A 16,708-nucleotide genomic window follows, 5' to 3' on the forward strand; every position below is an offset into this window, starting at 1 on the left:
GCACGACTTCAAAATAAATAAACAACTTATCCCACACAAACAAAATACAGCGTATTTCATATACAATGACATTTTACCTTGTTAAAACAAGTTAAGTGACACATTGCGTTCTAAATAGGTGTTAAACTCGTAGTTCACAGAGCAGTGTATCTAAAAGAACTCTTGTGACGATTGGCACGTGGCCATATATATATATATATGGCAATTGTTTCTCTTGTGGTCAAGATTTTATATACCAGGCCAAACTTTGACACACTCGTAAAAACATTCGAACATCTTTGGTGGGTGCGCTGCCTTCATGCTTTGAGTCTGCTGCAAGATCCATGATTTGTCTCAATGGAGACCCCGATCCTCTCCCTCCCTAGAAATCATTAGGGTTTAACCTGTAAGTTAATTACTCTTTAAACCCAGAATTTTAGTGTTATTAAATATTAATTCAGTCCTCTCTGAATCGCTTTTTTATTTTTTTTGTTAATTTCCAACTATTCAATCCTACACACCAGAGAAAAGTCAATTTCAGATTTCAATTGGATTGCTAGAACTCTGATTTTGTTTTTGTTGATTTTATTGGTCGTTATTAATTTTGTTTCAGATGGTAAATGGTAGTAAATTTCAGAATTTTGAAGTTTTTCAGTGGCTGAATGCTGTGGTTCTTCAATTTTACTGAATTTTGTCGGCTGAAGAAAATTTGGGGAAGTGGGTTTTTGATTGGATAGAGTGAGGTTGATTTGGAGGGTTTTAGGGTGTGGTTTAGATGGCGAGTTCTCCATTTGAGGTGGAGGATACAGACGAGGATTTCTTTGACAGATTGGTTAATGATGACATTGACTTTACTGAATCTGTGCATAAACCGGTAGAGAAGAAAGAGTTTGTTGATGACAAAGCTTTTTCGAAATTGAGTATTTCAGAAGTAGGTCCCGTGGGAGTAGTAGACACGGGCGGCAATGCTAGTCTTGGGGTTAACGGTGAATTGGGTCATGAAGATGGGGCTGTGGTGGAACAGTTAGGTGTCAGTCAGGTCCCTGCAGTTGTTAAAGAAGGTGAGTCGATGAAACCTGATTCTAGAAATGAGGCCAGTACATCGGATGATATAGCCGATAATAGAAATGGGGTTAGTCTATTGGATGATAGAGTCGATATTAGAAATGCGGCTGGTGCATGGGATGATATGGCTGATAATATAAATGAGGCTAGTGCATTGGAGGATAAAGCGAGTAATACAAATGAGGCTAAGGCATTGGAAGATAAAGGGAAGGAAGGTTCAGTGAATGGGACGGTGAATACAAGTTTGGCATCAGTGGGATCAGGAATGAAAGTAGCTCAATGGAGTTCGTTTAACTCGGATTTGAATCCTTCTGGTGAATTTGGAGATGTCTCAGGGGACCCATTTGCAAATTTGGGTGATATAGACAAATCGTGGGCCGAGTCTAATGTCACTGATAGTGCTTGGGAGAACTCAGTTCCTGATTTAGGTGTTTCTAGTTATGGGCAGCACCAAGGTCAGCGCTATGGGGTTGTTGAGGGACAAAATTTAGGTGGGCAGCACTTGAATACAAGTTTGGCATCAGTGGGATCAGGAGTGCAAGTAGCTCAATGGAGTTTGTTTAACTCGGATTTGAATCCTTCTGGTGAATTTGGAGATATCTCAGGGGACCCATTTGCAAATTTGGGTGATACAGACAAATCGTGGGCCGAGTCTAATGTCACTGATAGTGCTTTGGAGAACTCAGTTCCTGATTTAGGTGTTTCTAGTTATGGGCAGCACCAAGAAGGTCAGCGCTATGGGGTTGTTGAGGGACAAAATTTAGATGGGCAGGACTTGAATACGAGCTTGGCATCAGTGGGATCAGGTGTGAAAGAAGTTCAATGGACTTCGTTTAACTCAGATTTCGATCCTTCTGGTGACTTTCAAGATTTCTCCGGAGACCCATTTGCAAATTTGGGTAATACAGACCAATCCTGGGCCACGTCTAATGTCACTGATGGTGCCTTGGAGAGCTCAGTTGCTAGTGTTTCTAGTTATGGGCAGCAACAAGGAGGTCAACACTACGGGGCTGTTGAGGAACAAAGTACAGATGGGCAGGAGGAGTTAAATAGTAGCCAGAATTGGGATAACCTTTATCCGGGATGGAGGTATGATCCAAATACTGGGCAATGGTATCAATTGGAGGGTTATGATGTGAATGCAAATACAAGTGCAGATTTGAACATTAATGCAAATGTTCAGGAAAGTGTAAATGTGAATTCTCAAACTGCAGACAATCTTTTTTCAGACCAGAAAGCAGATGTTTATTATTTACAGCAACAAGCGCAGTCTGTTTCTCAAAATGTGGCTCTGGGATCTGAAACTAGCGCTGTTTCTGGCTGGAACCAACATTCTAACGGGAGCACAGTCTACCCTGCACATATGGTTTTTGATCCACAATACCCTGGGTGGTACTATGACACAATAATCCAACAATGGAAGCAGTTGGAGTCTTCCACTCTGGCTTTTGACCAGTCAACAAGTGTGGAGTATAATCAGCAATATCACAATTTAAACGTGGAGAATCATGGTTCAGATGTTTCAAACTTGGATGGCTCTATGAGAACCTACGATCAGCAAAATGTGAGCATGTGGGATAATCAGAAAGTTTCCGCAAGTGACACTATTAGTGTTACTGAGACACAGCAGTACGCAACCCAGTATTTCTCAACCGGGCATGTAACCAATTCTGTGAATCAACAAATAGGGTTCAATCCTTCTGGATCCGTTGCTCTTAATCAACCGGCAAGTCATGGCTACGATTTAAGTAGTGGGGTTCGAGGGTTTGAAAGCTTTAATCCTGCTGGAAACCATCATCATCATCAAGCTAAGGAGCCAAACCAAGTGACACGCTTCTCACCTGCCAACTTTGATAGTTACAAGCCAGTACAATTTTTACAGCAACCAATTGAAAGGGGAGCTCAGTTTTCTCATGAGGCAAGTGTGGGATGGTCATCTGCAGGACGTCCTCCACATGCTCTAGTTACATTTGGATTTGGTGGGAAACTTATAACCATGAAAGATAATAGCAACATATATGGAAGCCAGGTGAAGCCTTACCTTCTGATTTCAAATTCCTGTGACACATACCTGCTTTATATACATACATGTTTCTACTCAAATGTCTGGTGTTGGCATAGGCTTTAATTTCGTTTTGTTTTCTATTTGTTATTTGAAGGACTCTGTAGGAAGTTCGATTAATGTTCTCAATCTGATGGAAGTTGTTGTCGTGGACAAAACTGATGTTGCAAGCTTTGGAAATGATGGTTGTGCTTATTTCCATGCATTGTGCCAACAGTCGTACCCTGGCCCTTTGGTTGGGGGGAGTGTTGGAAGTAGCGAAGTAAATAAATGGATAGACGACAAGATTGCAAACTGTGTAACTCCTTATATGGATATCAGAAAAAGGGACCATTCGAGGTTGCTTTTCTCTTTACTAAAAATAGGATGCCAATATTATGGAAAACTTCGATCTCCCTTTGGCACTGATGTAGCATTGAAGGTACTTTAATTTGTGGTTCGTAAATGACTGTTAATTTATGACCTGTTTGGATGATTCATCACATTTTAATTGCGTGATTATCATTCTCAATTTGAGTCATAAATACTTGAAATTTGGCAAATTTGTGAATTTCTAGTTTTTATTCTACGATATTAATTATGCTGGTTATACATCTTTCTTGATGGGGCATGCTCAATTGATGGATTTTCTCATTAGAAGTGTTGTATTTAGTGATAATTGTCACTTAAGTTTCATGCGACAACATTAATAGTATGCCAATTACAGTTAAATAATCATAGGAGAGTACAAGAGCATCTCCAATGGGAGTCCCTGTTTAGGGACTCCACCACCAACTTTGAGGACTCATTTAGGGATTTTAATGGAATATTTGGGTCATAAAGGAATATTGTCTGCAATGAGAGGTCCTTATAGTATAATCCCTAAATGTAGGGACTAAATTATAAGAAAATCATTCTTCATTTTGTTGGAGTATTGTGACTGTTGATAAAACCAAAAAGCTCTCTACCGTTGGAAAAGAAAAACCAAAGAGATGGCTTGTGTGTATACTGACGGCTTGCTTGTATATTAGGTTGTTATCTTGCTGTGTTACCCTCTCCATCCTAACATTAGTGAAATTGGTGATTTACGATTTATTTTGCTTTTTCTTTTGGGGTGTGAGTTTTCTGTAGAACAAACTGTATCTATTTCAACCCTAAATCCTCTGCAATTCAATGATTCTTTTGAAGATTGAAAATGAAGAACTTTTTTTATTTGTTCAAGAGGGTTCAACAGTTCTCGTGTGATATGATTATTAACCACTTCTGTAACAATATAATTAGGAATCTGATTGTCCGGAGTCAGCCGTTGCCAAGCTTTTTGCCTCTGCTAAGAGAAGCAATGAGTATGGTGCTCTTATGTTACAGAACTTGCCTTCTGAAGCACAAAGTCAAGTATGCCATTCTCTTAACTCTCTCTCTCTCTCTCTCTCTCTGACACATAAATTTTCAGTGCCTTCCATAATGAATATATGTTTTTTCTTTAGGCGACTGCTCTTGAGGTACAAAATCTTCTTGTCTCTGGTAGGAAGAAAGAGGCTTTACAATGTGCACAGAATGGTCAATTGTGGGGTCCAGCACTTGTCATTGCATCGCAGCTTGGTGAACAGGTTCTTGCAATCAAATCATCTCTCTGTTTTATTTATATTGGGCGATCCTTTTTTTATAATAAAAACATACTAAGAAAGCTTGTCCTATCTAATTGGCTCATCCTTAAGTCCTTACCTTTTTGCGTTGGTAATGGATGAGTTAACAGGACATATTCAAGGTGATATTCCTTGGTGTATGCTTTTCGCAGACGATATAGTGTTGATAGATGAAACTCAGGAAGGGGTAAATGCAAAGCTTAACCTTTGGAGAGAAGTGTTGGAATCTAAAGGTCTTCGCCTAAGCCGATCAAAGACAGAATATATGGAGTGCAAGTTCAGTGCAAATGGAGGCCAAAACGAGTTAGGGGTGAGGATCGGAGATCAAGAAATACCAAAGAGCGACCGTTTTCGTTACCTAGGATCTATCTTGCAAAAGAACGGAGAATTAGATGGAGATCTCAACCATAGAATACAAGCTGGATGGATGAAGTGGAAGAGTGCATCCGGCGTGTTGTGTGACCGCCGTATGCCACTGAAGCTCAAGGGAAAATTTTATAGGACGGCAATAAGGCTGACGATGCTGTATGGCACAGAATGTTGGGCGGTGAAGCATCAACACGTACACAAAATGGGTGTAGCGGAGATGAGGATGCTTCGTTGGATGTGTGGGCACACGAGAAAGGATAAGATTAGGAATGAGAATATCCGGGGTAAAGTAGGAGTAGCCGAAATTGAAGGAAAGATGAGAGAAAATCGGTTACGGTGGTTTGGACATGTGCAAAGAAGGCCTACTGACGCTCCGATTAGAAGATGCGACTATGGGACAGAGGTTCAGGGCCGAAGGGGCAGAGGAAGACCTAGGAAAACTTTGGAAGAGACCCTAAGAAAAGACTTAGAGTACTTGGATCTAACGGAGGACATGACACAGGACAGAACACAATGGCGTTCTAAGATTCATATAGCCGATCCCACTCAGTGACTTGGATTTTCCAAGTCTCCAACCGAGAAGTTTTCCTCACTCGGGAAATTAAGGGAACACTACCTCAACCTATATGCTCCACTCACAAAGCTTTAACATACAAGCTTCAACAAAAGAAAATTCAAAGAACTTAGCGAAGAAGGCTTTGGTGTATTTAACACAATACGTTGAAATGAAGGAAAGCTTATTTATTGATATCCCCGATAAGTTACAAATATGTACATATACTTGAGTCAAAATAAACAAACAAGAGGGAGCCTTCACAAAGGTTGCTTAGGAGAAGTCTCAGCAGTCGGTAGAGCCCCAGAAAGAGAAGGCACCGGAGGGGGATCATTCGGAGCCTCAGTACTGGACAAAACCCTAGAAGGAGGAGGCATCAGAGATTGATCATTTGGAGCTTCATTACGCGGTACAGCCCCAGAAGACGAAGGCAATAAATGCCTTTGGAACAAACCCACAAATCTCTGATGATCAAGTAAAACCTGACCATCAGATTCCTTCATCTGGTCAAGCTTCCTCTTCATGTTTGTAGCATAGTCATGTGCGAGCCGGTGCAACTGTTTATTCTCATGCTTGAGCCCTCTAATCTCCTGTTTGAGACTCATCACTTCAGCCGCCAATGATTCAACTTGGCGGGTTCGAGCAAATAGGCGTTGGGCCATATTAGACACAGAACCTGCACACTGAACACTGAGAGCCAGAGAATCCTTAACAGACAACTCATCAGACCATTTGGAAAGTAGTCTGTTATCTTTGGGAGTGAGAAGGTTCCTGGCCACTACCGCAGCGGTCATATCATTCTTCATCACGGAATCCCCAACGGTAAGAGGACCAGTAGGGGAGACGAAGGATGGGCGCCATATGTTGTCTGGAGAAGACGGGGCTGCCTCTTCAACAAGGTTCAAGTCAAAACGACGGTCGGAGGGGCCAGACATTTTCAAAGGTGTTGAAGAGAGAAGAGGTCGGACAAATCAAGATCTTAGAAGTGCAAGAATGGAGCTTCTACTGGTGGATATTCAAGTGTGCTTTGGAACTTAATGTCAGCCCCTATAAAATTCTGCACTCGACGAAGCTTCAGAAATCGAAGAGGCGCCTGCTCAGAAATCGAAGAGGCGTTTGCTTTCTCAAAAGCTGGGCTGCTCAGAGACCACGAGGGTCGATCTCAGAAATCGAAGAGGTGTTTGCTTTCTCAAAAGCTGGGCTGCTCAAAGACCACAAAGGCCGATCTCAGAAATCGAAGAGGCTTGCTTTCTCAAAAGCTGGGCTGCTCAGAGATCACGAGGGCCGATTTCAGAAATCGAAGAGGCACCTACTTTTCCAGCCTTGTCAGCACCTGTCACACGCACACTCAGCTTTGCGGAAATTATGGGCATTCTGTCGAAGATTTCTGGCGAAGTAGAAAGCACATGAATCGTACTGTTCAATCACCCACTTCCCACACGCAACAGTAGCTCATGGGTACCACAGATAACTTTGCCAAAGTTCTCTGACAAAGTTGAGACACGTGAAGCTTGCAGCTCCCACTACATCGCTCTGACCAAGAAGGGTAAAAGAATTGCAAAGAAACAACACTAACAAAGTTTAGACACATAAATTTTGAAGGTCTAGCTACCATATTATTACCCACAAGGGTAAAGGAACAGTACCACTGCTGGATAATTGGAAAGTCCCGGTGTGTCAACCTCTGTGCTTCGTGGCAAGGTAGACTAGCAAACATGCCCAACCTTTACTCACATTCGAGAAAACACTCCTAACAAGATTGCTTGCTCCAAAATCGAAGAGGCACCGCCCTCCGAATCTCGAGAGCCAGACTCCCAACATGATTACTTTCTCAAAAATCGATGAGAGGGTAAAGGAACAGTACCACTGCTGGATAATTGGAAAGTCCTTGTGTGTCAACCTTTGTGCTTCGTGGCAAGGTAGACTAGCAAACATGCCCAACCTTTACTCACATTCGAGAAAACACTCCCAACAAGATTGCTTGCTCCAAAATCGAAGAGGCACCGCCCTCCGAATCTCGAGAGCCAAACTCCCAACATGATTACTTTCTCAAAATCGAAGAGAGGGTAAAGGAACAGTACCACTGGTGGATAATTGGAAAGTCCCTGTGTGTCAACCTCTGTGCTTCGTGGCAAGGTAGACTAGCAAACATGCCCAACCTTTACTCACATTCGAGAAAACACTCCCAACAAGATTGCTTGCTCCAAAATCGAAGAGGCACGGCCCTCCGAATCTCGAGAGCCAGACTCCCAACATGATTACTTTCTCAAAAATCGAAGAGACACCGCTCTCCGAATCTCGAGAGCCAGACCCCCAGCATGATTGCTTTCTCAAAAATCGAAGAGGCATCGTTCTCCGAATCTCGAGAGCCAGACCCCCGACAGGTCTGTAATCTTCACACGCAACATCAGCTTTCCAGATACCACAAACCACTTTTTCAAAGTGCTCTGACAGAGTTAAAACATGTGAAGCTGGCAGCTCCCACTACCGTGCTATAACCAAGCAGGGTAAAGGAATAGCATTATTACTTGATGTTAGGGAGACTCCTATATATGTCGACTTCCATCCCTAACGGACAGGCAGACCTGCAAAAATGCTCAACCCTTTCTCTTATTTGAGAGGGCACTCCCAACAAAGCCTTTCGAAATATTCAGCTTTCTTTCCCCCCGATAATACCTCTGTAAACAAGCTATACTAGAGCAAGAATATCTCATATCATCAGGGTTAAAAGCAAGAGTATCCCATATCATGCTTTTTCCCTGTCTTTTCCTTTGGCCTTGTTCTTACCTGCAAGACAAGGAGAAAGAGAGCAATCAGTCAGCACTTGGAATCAAGCTTCCAGCCAGGAACTGACTGCCTGGAACCCCTTACCTGATTACTTACCTGGCATTGCTCTCGAGTACTCATCTTCAACATCTTATGCTTCCAGGGAAGATACCGCATCTGCCTGAGGAACAGATAGGGCAAGTGAGAAGGATACAAGGAAGCATGTGGAGACAAGCGTAACAGCACACGTGCCGATACATCCACTACTCTATCGAAAGCAAAAGTATCCCATATCAGCAGGGTCGAACGTACTCTAGATTTGATGGACTTGTTTTGACCCTCAAATTCTTCGGTCGGCCTTATACTCTGGAGGAAACCAGAAAACCCTCCAGCCCAGTTCAAGAATAAGCCTGTGGAAAGTTACTTCTTCAAAAGCAAAAGTATCCCATATCATCTCTCCTCATTTTTCTTCTCTTTATCCTTCATGCTGCCTGCAAGATAGGGAGAATGTGAACAATCAGCCGGAGCTCTGATTGCTTACCTTGTCTGTCACCTCTTCCAGCAGATCCCCCAGCTCGGCGACTTGGGGGACTCCTACTACATGGTTTGTATCTCGCTTGACCAAGCATGAAACTACAAGTAAGCTTCAAGTGAAATTGATACATTACCTTGTGCATCTCCACCAGTTACAGATACCACCCCTGGATGGAGGAAGAGTACTTCCAGAGAAGATGCCACATCTACCTATGAGACAGATAAGGCAAGTCAAGACGATACCACACTCCGGTACTTAGAAGTTTCGTGGCTACGAGATCATTCTCCCACAATATTTCCTAATGTCATTTGTACTAAATCATTCACTTGTACTCACTAAAGGAGAGCTTGAACCTATGTACTTGTGTAAACCCTTCACAATTAATGAGGACTCCTCTATTCCGTGGACATAGCCAATCTGGGTGAACCACGTACATCTTGTGTTTGCTTTCCTATCTCTATCCATTTATATACTTATCCACACTAATGACCGAGCAATCTAGCGAAGATCACAAAAAGTGACCGTTTTTGCTACCTAGGATCTATCTTGCAAGAGAACGGAGAATTAGATGGAGATCTCAACCATAGAATACAAGCTGGATGGATGAAGTGTAAGAGTGCATCCGGCGTGTTGTGTGACCGTCGTAGGCCACTGAAACTCAAGGGAAAATTTTATAGGACGGCAATAAGGCCAGCGATGTTGTATGGCACAGAATGTTGGGCGGTGAAGCATCAACGTACACAAAATGGGTGTAGCGGAGATGAGGATGCTTCGTGGGATGTATGGGCACACGAGAAAGGATAAGATTGGGAATTAGGATATCCGAGGTAAAGTAGGAGTAGCCAAAATTGAAGGAAATATGAGAGAAAATCGGTTCCGGTGGTTTGGACATGTGCAAAGAAGGCCTACTGACGCTCCGGTTCGAAAATGTGACTACGGGACAGAGGTTCGGGGCCGAAGGAGTAGAGGAAGACCTAGGAAAACTTTGGAAGAGACCCTAAGAAAAGACTTGAGTACTTGGATCTAACGGAGGACATGACACAAATGAGCGCAATGGCGTTCTAGGATTCATATAGCCGACCCCACTTAGTGGGAAAAGGCTTTGTTGTTGTTGTTGTTGTTGTATGGTAATGTTAACTGTTTTTGTTTCAATGTTGCATGCAGTTTTATGGCGATACTGTGAAGCTTATGGCGCTAAACCAGTTAGCAGCAGGATCACCATTGCGGACTTTGTGCTTATTAATTGCTAGGCAGCCTGCAGACGTGTTTTCCAATGCCACTACAGATAGCAGCCTACATAATTCTATGAATGTATCACAAGATTCACAACAGCACACACAGGTGATTTACGGTTATTTGGTGCAGACAAAATGGGTTATTCATGTAGGCATAGACCTGGGTTTTTGTTGTAAACTCTGACCTGTGTGTTTTCTATCTTCGTTTAAATTCTTTTTTTTTTTTGTTATGCAACTGAATAGGAAACTGAAGTGAAAGCCTTGCCTTTGTGTCGAATAGTCATGCATTGAAGTTCCTTGTGTGCTTTTGCCTAAATTTTGACTATTCCTTACCACAGATTGGAGCCAATTCCATGTTGGATGAATGGGAAGAGAATTTAGCCATCTTAACTGCTAACAGAACAAAAGATGATGAGCTTGTTATCATCCATCTTGGAGATTGCCTATGGAAAGAAAGGGGACAGGTAGTTGTGTGTTTCTTGGATTGAGTTCCTTCTTATTTTTATACGTACAAAACTTGTTATATTATTTGGTTTTGTCCTGACTGAAAGCATTCTGCAGAACACTCCTGCACACATATGTTATTTGGTTGCAGAAGCCAATTTTGAGGCATATTCAGACAGTGCTAGACTGTGTCTTATTGGTGCTGATCACTTGAAATATCCACGAACATACGCCAGTCCTGAGGCTATCCAGGTGATCCGCATTATATTTATTTATTTTATTTTTTTGTTATATGTTTTTGTATTGAACTTTGAATTAAATTAGGAGCTTTTTAGACTAAATGACGCAGAAACCAATTGTCATATGCAGGAATTTCTTGCACTTATGATTGACATGTAATGAGTTTATATTCTACTGATTTCTGGACTCCCTAAAATTTTTGCCCTTTAAATTGTATATGGAGCATGTATCACCGTTGAAAGAAGAAAGTGTTTTAACTGTATTTCGTCATTGTTGTTATTATTATTATTGTTTTTGTCGTTGCTGCTGTTATTTTTATTGTTGCTTTTATTATTTTTATTATTATTAATTTTTGTTTTACTACTTTAGCCGATTTTAACTAAGCCAAACTTTATATTGACAGAGGACAGAATTATACGAATACTCAAGGGTTCTCGGAAATTCTCAGTTTCTCCTACTACCTTTTCAGCCGTATAAGCTTGTTTATGCCCACATGTTGGCAGAAGTTGGAAAAGTTGCAGATGCTTTGAAGTAAGTATAACTGTTGTTCATCGAGACCCCTTTTATTCTTAAGAGAGAAATTTGAAAGTGGTCGCTTTTAAAAAAAAAAAATTATTTGCCTCTAGCTTATTATACAATATGTTTGGTCAGATACTGTCAAGCAATTTTAAAGTCTTTGAAATATGGTCGAGCACCCGAACTGGACACATGGAGACAGTTAGTGTCATTGCTAGAGGAGCGGATAAGAGCCCATCAGCAGGTTTTTCTCCAAAATCCAGTTTTTTTCCTCTTTTTTTTTCTTTTTTTTTTTTTTTTTTTTTTTTTTTCTTACATAAAACATTTTGTACAGGGTGGTTACAGTACAAATTCAACTCCGACCAAACTGATGGGTAAATTGCTTACATTATTTGATAATACTGCTCATCGTGTTGTTGGAGGCCTGCCTCCACCTGCACCCTCAACATCACAAGTCATTGCCCAACGTAATGAGCATGCTCAACAACCAGGAGGCCCAAGTCTATCCAATAATCAATCAACAATGGCTATGCCTTCGTTTATGCCAGGCCCAAGTCTACCCAATAGTCAATCAACAATGGTTGTGTCTTCGTTTACGCCAGGACCTAGTGTGCCCAACAGTCAATCAACAATGGCCGTACCAGGGCCAAGTGTACTTAATAGTCAATCAACAATGGCCGTGTCTTCATTTATACCAGAACCAAGTGTACCCAATAGTCAATCAACAATGGCTATGTCTCCCTTAATGCCTTCAGCATCAATGGAGCCAATAAGCGAATGGACTGCCGAGAACAATCAACTGGATGTGCCCAATAGAAGCATATCAGAACCAGACTTTGGGAGAAGCCCAAGTAAGGTACATGTTTATTTTTTCCGGCACTACTCTTATTTTATTAGACCTTGTTTCGAATTATATAAATCCCTTGAGTTTGTCAAGAATTCACAAGTAAATGGGAGGTTTGGATGTGCAAGCAAAAAGGAAAATGAATAATCCACTGAACTTCAGTGTACAGTGTGTGTGTTACAGTATTGGAGAAGTGATAAAGGATGGGAATAAAGTAAACCACTGTTATAATGTATTCCATATTTTGAAAATGTTCACTGTAAAATTCACATCAAAGCAATAACTTGTAGATCGTGCAAATAGATCGTGCAAGTTGTTCATATTCGTTATAGTTCATGTGTAGCAAGTTCCAATTTTCCCAATTTGGTAACATTTCACCTCAATACTAACAACAAAGACTTGATTTCCATAGTTGAACTGTGTTGTACTGGTGGAAATAAATTTTACAGCCATTATTTTGTGTTCAATCAGGTTGATTCATCCAAGAAAGTGGAATCTTCTAAACCGCAAGAAAATGCATCAACATCTACCAGGTCATCTCGTTTTGGTTTTGGCATATTTCAGAAGACTCTGGGGTTTGTGAAAAGATCTCGACAGGTACTTAAACATTCCTTTTACTATGTTTGAATGATGGGATTTTCTTGGAGATATATTCTCAGTTTAACCTCACAAGTTGTCCTGTTTTTTGTTGTTCTGAAGGCTAAATTGGGTGAAAAGAATAAATTTTACTATGATGAGAAACTTAAGCAATGGGTTGAAGAAGGTGTTGAACCTCCAGCCAAGGAAGCAGTTTTGCCACCTCCACCACCGACTGCAGCCTTTCCGAATAGAATGCAAGATTACAATGTAAATGATGCACTGGTAACCAAAAGTTTCCCTGCAGTTAATGGGCCACAAATTCCAAGCCTGGTGTCCCCTGAACCGAGTTCTGGAATAGCACCCATTCCACCCAGTTCCAACCAGTTCTCTGCACGTGGACGTACGGGCGTTCGCTCAAGGTAGACTCCTGGATTCTCTTTCTGTCTTTCCCCATTGCTCTTCTATGTATTTATTTTTAAGAAGTTTTTTAAAAAGAGCAATCAGTCACTTAATCTAAGTTGTGTTCAAATTTCCTTAGGTATGTTGATACATTCAACAAGGGCGGCGGGATGCCAGCAAACCTATTTCAGTCACCATCTCTTCCATATGCTAAACCTGGGGGTGGTCCCAAACCCAATATTTTCGTCCCTGCTCCAGTAACTTCCTATGAAGAGACAGTTCAAACACCGGGAGAAAGCACACATGAACCTACGGTGACCAACAACAATCCCCCAAAATCATTTGAGAGTGCATTTTCCACTTCGCAAACGTCAACATTGTCTTCAATGACTATGCAGCGGTTTCCCAGCATGGATAACATTGTACAAAAGAGAGCCGGAGATATGGGAAATGGTAATAGCTATGAGCCCCATGAATCCCGCCGCGTAGCATCGTGGAGTGGAAGCCTTAACCATGCTAGCAATCCTTCTATGAGGAATGAAATAAAGCCTCTAGGACAATCGCTCGGTATTTCTCCACCATCACGCATACACAGCGGTGCGCAACCACCGATGCAGTTTCCAAGTAGTGGTGGCAGTTTTGGAGACGGCCTTCAAGAAGTTGAACTCTGAGGTGTAGGGAATAGTTGTAAATCTATAGAGCGTTGCGTTATAGGGGGGGCGTTGCCACCGGATCCTTGTGCACGTATGGTGATGGCGCAGATGGGAGTTCAGGTTTTTGGTGAAGTCCCTTTGCCCCCATTAGAGGAAGTTACACATATACCTGAAACCAGCAATCAGTTTGCGTTGAGGAAAACACAAAGTAAGCAGCCGTTGTACCAATTTTTCGAAGGGAATGTCTCGTAGCGTAACGTAATTGCGTATATTAGATATACCATTACTCCCTTTGATGGATTTTATTAAGAATTTTGCCAAATCAATAATCCTTGCAGGTGAGAACCTACGTTGTTAAATTTTTATTTTTTCGTTCAAAAAAAAAGTTGTATTAGCCATCCATACGTGTTAAAACAATTAAAGATTATGATAACAATTAATATTTTCATGATGAACCATCAATTATAATGATAACAATGAAACATTATGACGGAAAGGGGAATACATTGTTTCGATAATACCGGTTGAACAATAAAATAATGAAATGTAAAGAAAAATTGTAAGAAGCCAAGTAAAGTTCACATATTACGATTTGCATAACACATTATAGAAAGGGAAATTTTGAAAAATAGCTAAATTTTGTTCACATTTTTAACCCCTTTGTATTGTTTTTTATAATTAATTTTTAAACAAATGATAGCAGGAGAGGTAGAAAACGAACATTAGACTTTAGGTGCAAGAGTAAATGTTTTTAACTAAGCTAGCTATAAATTTCCTGCCTGACTTTAGGTGAAAGAATAAATTAGTCTCAAACTCGTAATCTATGGGATTAGAACCCAAGACCTCATACTCATAAGTGGAGAGATTTACCACCATGCGCAATATAAAGTGGCATAATATGCTTCTATTTTATCAAAACGAGAAGGAAAAGGTGTGAACTACATTTTATACCCTCCACATTTTGGGTAATTTTTAAAATGGGTCATGGAGTTTCAATTTTCTCATAATGCACCACAAGTTTTAGAAATTATATCATTTATGCTGCCATCTATTTGGTCGTATGATACTTACTGGCTTTGTATCCAAAATGGTCCCTAAAAAATGCATAAATCCTCATTTTGATCCATGAGATTTAAAATCGATAGAATTGGTTCCAAAGTTTGTCCACCATCAATCATTTTGGTCATTCCGTGAAAAATCTCCATTAAATAAGGATAAAATGACAAAAATACCCTTAATTTTTATCAAATCATTTTGGCCTATTGTTTATTAAATTGAGGTGGTTTTGTCATTTTAATATTTATTTAACATAACTATTCACGAAAGGACAAAAATGATTGATGGTAGACAATCTCAGAGACCACTTGTATTGATTTCAAATCTCAATGACCAAAGTGAGAAGTTACGGAAATTTCATGAACCATTTTGGCTAAAAAGCCTATTTTAATATATTGTTGATTTTGGCAAATCTGAGATTGTTTCTAGGTTGAATAGAAGCTGCACCATTAGGACCAAACGTTGTGATTAGTTATTATTTTGGACTAGAAATGAATCATTGAGGGAAGTTGAATCTCCATGATGACTAATTTTGGTCCATTTGGGGAAAGTGTTACTTTCACGTCAACTCAGAAATGAGTCCTACGTTTTTCAAATCATCAATTGAATGAAGGACCAAATAGCCAAACTAGAAGAAAACATAATAAATTTATACAATTTCAAAACTTCAAAGGTGTGGTATGAGAAATTGACACATGGGGACATATTTTAAAAATCACTCAAAACCTAATGGTGTAAAACATAGTTAGCTCAAAGAAAAAAAAACCATTATTACAACAATATAAATGGTACTTAAGTATTCCTCTTTGTTTGTGGGTAAAGGTGGCAAATCAACCTATTAGGTTGTTAATGAGTACTCGTTAATATTCATTAATTTGATATCACCATAATATGGAAGTGAGATTGTTAGTGATGATGGTGTAAGGTAAAATCAAACTAAATTGATCTTAATGAGTATCCATTAACAACCTAATGGGTTGATATGCCACCTCTACTTGTGGATAGAATGTCACAAATTCGATTCTAAACAACGAATTTGGTATCTACTTACAAGATTTCATTTTGTGGAGCCTGACTTCCCTTCTTCAATATTATTATTCTTCTTTGCTTATAGGTGAGATGTCTTATATTTGGCTATATAAGGCCATCTCTAATGGAGACGGCTAAAAGGCTATATGCAAAAACAATAGCCCGTTTTGGTAAACAAACCCATCTCCAATGGAGGGCTGGTCTAAATATGCGTGGAACCTGCTAGGCCAAAAGTTCGCCAAAATGCTAACGGGCTGGCTACTTCTAGCCACCCTCCAAGCCCGATTGTCACACCCCAACCCAGAATGTCTATCTGGACTCCGAATCAAGTTATGATGGCTGATACCCGTAAGGTGACGAAGCCATAAAGTGTAGTGATGTGAAAAAAATATGAACAAATTTAAACCTAAAAGTGACTAAATGCAAGAGTGCGCGTGTGAGCAGGATTGAACCCCATTCACACGTAATGTCAGAGCATAAGTAAAGTACAGCAAAGGTAGAATAAGAAATATACCATCGAAGGTAATCTCCTAAAGCAACATTTGCCAAGAATCCTCGTCGACACAAAAGCTATGCCACTAAAACTTGGAGGGGCGAAAAATAAGGGTGAGTGGGCCTAAAAATAAAGCTTTGTAAAAACCGTTTTGAAAACGTAATAACCCCTCGCCATAAAACAAGTACAGTTTTCAAACATAGCATACTACGTATAGTATGAAAATATGTACTGTAAACAGTAATATCTCGAAAATGAAATACTTCACC

General features: G+C 40.4%; 1 protein-coding gene across 2 annotated transcripts; it reads left to right on the plus strand.

Moving 5' to 3' along the window:
- Positions 1 to 216: 216 nt before the first annotated feature.
- LOC103404629 (protein transport protein SEC16B homolog) lies at positions 217 to 14,206 on the plus strand. Of its 2 annotated transcripts, none has more exons than XR_011582747.1 (14): positions 217 to 385; positions 593 to 3,073; positions 3,204 to 3,527; positions 4,367 to 4,477; positions 4,570 to 4,692; positions 10,116 to 10,292; positions 10,525 to 10,650; positions 10,748 to 10,882; positions 11,274 to 11,401; positions 11,522 to 11,630; positions 11,721 to 12,237; positions 12,702 to 12,827; positions 12,930 to 13,228; positions 13,348 to 14,206. XR_011582747.1 is itself a non-coding variant. In XM_029105616.2 (14 exons), exons 2-14 carry the CDS (start codon positions 755 to 757, stop codon positions 13,877 to 13,879), a joined length of 5,031 nt encoding a protein of 1,676 aa, XP_028961449.2. In that variant the 5' UTR covers positions 217 to 385; positions 593 to 754; the 3' UTR covers positions 13,880 to 14,206. The 2 variants fall into 2 exon arrangements, 1 of the variants encoding a protein (XP_028961449.2); XM_029105616.2 differs by having other exon boundaries at positions 11,721 to 12,242.
- The last annotated feature ends 2,502 nt before the right edge of the window (positions 14,207 to 16,708 follow it).

This window comes from Malus domestica, chromosome 07 (assembly GCF_042453785.1).
Source record: "Malus domestica chromosome 07, GDT2T_hap1".
Classification (NCBI taxonomy): domain Eukaryota; kingdom Viridiplantae; phylum Streptophyta; class Magnoliopsida; order Rosales; family Rosaceae; genus Malus; species Malus domestica.